Raw genomic sequence first — 6,162 nt, 5'->3', positions numbered from 1 at the left:
GATGACCACTCTGTGGTCAAGAAAACCTACAGAATGATCAAGGCCTAGGAAGGAAAACCATGTGACAACCCTGTGCCCACACACTCCTACTGAAAACTCTCAGGAATCTAGAAACACAGGAGTTTCCAGAAGTTAATAAAAACACTGGGCAAATGCTGAGAGCTTTTGAAGACAGAACATCTACTCCTCACTCCTATTCAGCTTCTACCAGGAATTCTAACAGCTGTCAGTCTAAATAAAAGTCATGCAGGGAGAATCTGGAGAAATCTACCAAAATGCTACTAGTACCAACAAACTGAACCTAGTAAGTTTTCAGATTACAAGCTCAGTAGGTGAAAATCAATATACACACAGAGTAGCCATTAAGCAGGCAGGGTGGGAACTATCAAAATGTATATAATAGCAGTATATAGCATGAACTACTTAGAGATAGATATTACTGAAAATTTATCCTGGGAGAGAACCTTGACTACATATGCATAGGAAGACACTGAAAACTACAAAAATATTGCTTACAAGTATTTAAGCAAGCTTAAGTAGACAGACATTTTGTTCATTAGTCAATCAGTTGTCAATAACTAATTATATATTACTTGTTTTGTTGGTTGGTCTGTACATTCAATGCAAATACTAATTATAAATTCAGCAGGGAAAACTCAGTCGCTCGCCGAGCGGTCAGGCGGAGACTGCTCTCGGCTTTTTTCCCCTCCTGCCTAAGGATCTCCTGCGGAGAGCTGTAACAATGCCCAAAAGAAAGGCTACAGGTGATGTGAGTCAGGAGCCAAAGAGAAGATCAGCCCGACTGTCTGCTATGCCTGTGCCCTTTACACCAGAGTTGAAACCTAAAAGAGCATCGACTTCAAGGAAAATGAAGACCACAACTGTTGTGGTGGAGGAAAACAAAGATGCAGGTGCCGTAATGATTCCCGAAACCAAGCCAGACAATGTTAAAGAAGAATGCAACATGGAAAATGCTGAAAATGGAGAAGCCAAAATTATTGAGGCACCTATTCCTAAAATGGAAGCTGAAGAAGTAAAAGAAGAGATGAATGAAGATACAGAAGAAGATGGAGGAGACAAGAAAGAAGCAGTGGCAGCAGAAGGAAAAGATGATGAGTTAGAAGAAAGCATTCAAAAATAGAGAAAGATGAAGATGGAAAAGAGGGCAAAGATGAAAGTGAGGAGGTGGAATGTGGAAAAAAGGAAGACATCCTAGAAGAGAAAACAAGTGCAGCAGAAAGCGAAGATGGAAAGGAAGACATAGATGATGAAAAGAAAGGAGACAATGAAAAAGAAGAAGATGACAAAGAAGAAGGAGATGAGAAGAAGGAAGAGGAGAAAGATGAGAATATTAAAGCTGAGGAGGAAGGAAAAGAACAGGAAGAGGAAAAAGAAGAGGAAGATGGAAAATGCAAAGAAGAAGAAAATAAGGAAGATGGAAAGGAAGGTCAGCGTGAGGAAGATGGAAAAGAGGAGGAAGAAAAAAAAAGAGGTTGCTGGTGAAGGAAATGATGCAAACAAGGAGGAGGCTGGAAATGAAGCTGGAAACGAAGATTTCAAACTAGATGGAGAGAAAGAGGAGTCTCTGAATATTGTCTAAAACTGCCCTATGTAAGATCATAATTTGGTAACGTGTACCTTCCTGTTGTAATGTTAATAGAGATAAATATTTTTATCAGATATTTTATAAACAGTGCTTTTCTTTAGCATCATTCAATCTTGGAACATCATACAAGTTATTAGTTGCAAAATACCCAACATGACACCTTTATACATTTTGTGATTATAGTAGTGCAAAATATAAAATGTATACTTGCAACTTTGTGAATTTCACCATGTGTAAGTTATGTATTAAATCTTTGAGTTTCAATTTTATTCTTATATGTGATAATTTTGCAAAGTAGGAGAATTCCAAAAGAAACAGTTTGGTACAACTTTGCTGTAGTTCCCTAGGTTGCTTTTATAAAGAAGGTCAACTATTTTCAGGTAATGTTAAGAGTTGGAATTGCCATTACCAAATATAACTGTATTAGTAGCTTGGAAAAAAATATAAAACTTTAGTTTCATTTTTCAAAATTTGAATGTTTATTTCAGGAGGGCAGTTTTGATTATATGTGTATGCACAAAGTTCTGGTGGATTTATCATAATAAAACAGTTCCACAAAGATGAAAAAAAAAAATTCAGCAGGGGTGGGGCCTTGTAAGCCTCCTCAGTCATGTGGAAGCTTGTGAAGTCCTGCTCAGGTAGCCACAGCTGCCATGGATTTATGAGTGGAACCCCCATGCCACACTCTGAAGACGGCTCTTCACAGCATCCCTCTGTATCCTCTGGCTCTTACATTCTGGCTGTCCCTTCCCTGCCTTGGTTTGGGGATTGTTATAGACATCCTATGTCGGACTGAGTACTCACTCTCCCTTATTCCCAGCACTCTGGCCTGCTATGAATTTCTGTATTAAATAGCTCCCACTGCTAGACAAAGTAGTCAGTGGAACAGCATGGAGTCCATGCATAGGCAGACAACTGATCAGCAGCTCAATGACATACAGAAAACTTCTCTTTACACAACAATTTGGATACTAATTTTCAGGCATGCATAAATAAAATCTAAAGCTGTAAGTCTTTGAGAACCCTGGTATCGTGGTACACACCTGGAATTCCAGCACTTGGGATGCTGTGGCAGGACCTTGGGCTTTGGGAAGCCTACACAGTGTCTCCTTGTCACAAACAACAGATCTTTGAGAATAAAAAAAATATATAAGAAAAAAACTTTGTAACTTTGGGTTAGGCAAACAGTACTTAAATATGGTTCGAACCCATAGTCCATAAAGGAGCCAGGAGATATACCCCATATTATCAGCATTTAAAGCTCCTGCCATTCAAGACACTCCTCCAAAAGTGAACAGACTTCCACAGCCTGAACAAAGAGTAATTTCATATTCCATATCTGGTCAAGTGCTATGGGTAACATACATGAGGAATTTTCAAATATCTATCCTAAGAAAACAAAAAATAAGCAAAGGGTTAGAAAAGATGTTGGAAAAAAGATGAAATGTTGAAAAGTACATCGGTAAATAGGCATACAATAAGAGGCTGACATCATCAGCCAGCAGGGAAGTGCACATTAACTTGGGCATGAGACACTAGTATACACCTTTGAGAGTGACTACATTAAAAGGCTGACTCTACCAAGCGTTGGTGTGGAAGTGGAGGAGCTGCTGTGAATACAAAACAGTAGAAAGACTTTGAAGTCCACCAGTTCTTGGAACTGTCATGTATCTACTTACTATATGATTTAGCCATTTCACCACTAGGTACATAAGGAAAATGAAAGGTGTACGTGGCTTATTCTGAACATATGTATTTATAAAAAGTAAAGACTTAGAAACAACTCAAACCTCCATCAACATAATTGTGGCACCTCTACGCCATGAAGTATTTACTACAAAGGGAGTGAACCACAGACACAGCTGAGGGAATGAAGAGTGTCACTAAAATTTCTTCCCTGGGGGAGATGGAGACAATGTCTAACTCCTTCCTCTTAAGGTCCCAACCAAAACGATTCCACTGAGTTCATCCTGGGGAACAAATGAGTGTATTGGGATTACTTACCAAGCGTGGCTGGGTATGGGTGCCCCTAAAGGACACACGCTGGAAAGTTTATTCCCAGCATGGATGATGGCTTCCTTATAGCTGCATAGGTGGAACCCCCCTTCCCGACTCTCCTCCAGCACGTATGCCCTTTTTCCTCCCTAAGATGATGAGGTGGAAGAGTGGCTGGAACTGCAGGTGAGGGTCCAGTGACTGCCCTGCCCTCTCCTATGAGGGAATGTCAACAGTCAATAACCGTAGTTGTGTAAATGCTTTGTAAGAACCGACCTGATAAAGATGGCAGCATCTTACAATAAAAACAATAAAGCCAAGTACTGAACTCTGTGAGTCTGCTAAAATGAACTCTCCAAAGCAGTACCCTAGACAGCCATGAATCCTTGGGCCCCTTGAGGATGAGAAGTGAACAACTCGGAGAAATACTTTGGGGGAGGTGAATTGTTTTATCAGTTTGATTGTGTTGATCCTGTAGGTCAAATGTATCTTGATTGTGGGCCTGGAATGAGTACAGTGCATTGTATGCCATGCACTAGCTGCCTTCCTATTTCTGTGATAAAAACTGCTTGGCCAAAAATCCAGAGGAAAGAGTTTATTTTGGCTTCTGGTTCCAGTGGGAAAGTCCATGATGATGGGGGAAGCATGGTAGCAGATGGTTGGGACAGAAGCCGAGAGAATACATCTCAACCACACACAGGAAGGAGAGAGCAAAGTGGAAATGGGGCAAGGCTGTGAACCCTGAAAGTCCACCTTCCGTGATGCACTTCCTCCATCAAATGCCTCCATTAAAGTGCCATGACCTTCTCTGAAAGTGCCACCAGCTGGAAACCTATTGCGCCTGTTCAGGCAATGTTTCACTCAAACCACCACAGCCAGGGCAGGATTTTCTGAAAGAAATGAAGCAACATCTGGGGGAATATATTTGGGATAAATACAGTAATATGATCTATAATGTTGTGTATTACAACTATATGGTAATCACACAACATTCATTTAAATAGATATAAAAACATTAAAAGTTTAATAGATTAATCACTGCAGACACACACAAAGAAAAATTTACAATAGAGACGACAGTGCTTTAAATGAGAAAGCGGGCAGATCCGGGAGGAGTTGGAGGAAAAGGTGAATGGGATCAAAATGCATTGCACGACATTCTCAAAGTGCTGATTATTTTTTAAAAACAGAAAAAATGTCACATTTCACTAAAAATTAAGAAATGAAAATGAAAATAAAGTTATTGTTTTTTGTGACATGTGCCTGGGTCCCACTCTGTTGCCAGGGCTGCCCAGACTGATGTTGAACCCTGGCACAGATGATCTTGTCATTGTCTTTTGAGGAGCTGGTACCCCCTCATTGATCCAGGGGCATCAAGTTTTCTTTTACAATTTAGGAAGTGTTTTTAAAGGACAAAAACCCAAAACTCAAAAAACAAACCCCATAATGCTTATCAAGGTATATGACGACGATATGTGATAAGGTAATGGCTCTTGGATACTTTGCTTACAATTCCTTGTAAATTTATATCATTCTTTGGATGACATTAGACTCTATGGATTGTAGATATACAACCTAGGCCAGGAAAATTAGCTGAGAACTGCTTTATGTTCTGGTCATCTTTTGCTTCATTTCTTGCTCTGGGAATGGAACTCAGGCCTTGCATGTGCTAGGCACATGCTCTGTCACTGAGCTCCATCCCTCGTCTCTTGATCCTGCAAAAATCTGCTACACGCTGAGGACCAACGTTCTAGGAATGTGAGCCTCCACTTCACACACAGATAGCGCTATGATAACATTTATAATATGAACTCACAAGGAACAATCTAAAACGGAATCGGTAGGAATTCTATTATTATATTAATTTCTAGAAAATTACATATGGTCATATAAATTCAATTTTCACAGCTTGTATAAGATAATGTAACATTAAAATAAAAACAGAGTGCCCTGCTTGTTCAGCATGCACCAGGCCCTGGGATGTATCCCTAAGGACCTTCAATAATAAGAATGTCCCAGGGTCTCACCCATTTCCAATCCAAGGGACAAATAAACTTAGAGGAAATATTATAACTCAGATAAAAATAAAGTCTAGCATTTCTTAGAGCCCCAGTGATATGCCTGGTTCTCCAGACACAGGGATGGTACACGGGCCCAGGTTAGGGTGAAGACCCCAAGAGGGTGGGCATGGCTGGTGGGAAGGTGCAAGGCTCCTCTGGAGGTATCCGGAGATTACATGGTGCATAACCTGGTTTTCGGCTCTGAAGGCTGCAGAGTTTCTAGATGCTTGGGAAGACAGGCCCAGATAGGTCCACAAATCTGCTCTCCTGGGGTGTGTGTGGTGCTAATGCTAGGTACACTGTGCCCTCAGGACACAAATGTCTGATGTCTGCACTTTCTGGCATCTCCATCCTGCCCTTTTAATATCGCTGTCTCTAGGGGAAGTGGACCGCCCCAGATTCTCACGGGAAAAGTGTCTTAGGTGCTTTTAGCTTTGAGCCAACACTTTGCATTTCGTGGAGGCCTGGAAAGGAACATCTATTTGGAGGCACTCAGTTAAA

General features: G+C 40.7%; 1 protein-coding gene across 1 annotated transcript; it reads left to right on the top strand.

Moving 5' to 3' along the window:
* The first annotated feature begins 656 nt into the window (after window positions 1-656).
* LOC127189918 (high mobility group nucleosome-binding domain-containing protein 5-like) lies at window positions 657-1,503 on the top strand. The gene is given in 2 exon segments (XM_051146977.1): window positions 657-1,136; window positions 1,139-1,503. Coding segments are annotated over 2 exon segments (759 nt in total). The 5' UTR covers window positions 657-742.
* The last annotated feature ends 4,659 nt before the right edge of the window (window positions 1,504-6,162 follow it).

This window comes from Acomys russatus, chromosome 5 (assembly GCF_903995435.1).
Source record: "Acomys russatus chromosome 5, mAcoRus1.1, whole genome shotgun sequence".
Lineage (NCBI taxonomy): Eukaryota > Metazoa > Chordata > Mammalia > Rodentia > Muridae > Acomys > Acomys russatus.
The sequence above is the reverse complement of the archived record's forward strand: the minus strand, read 5'-3'. Positions and strand labels throughout refer to the sequence as shown.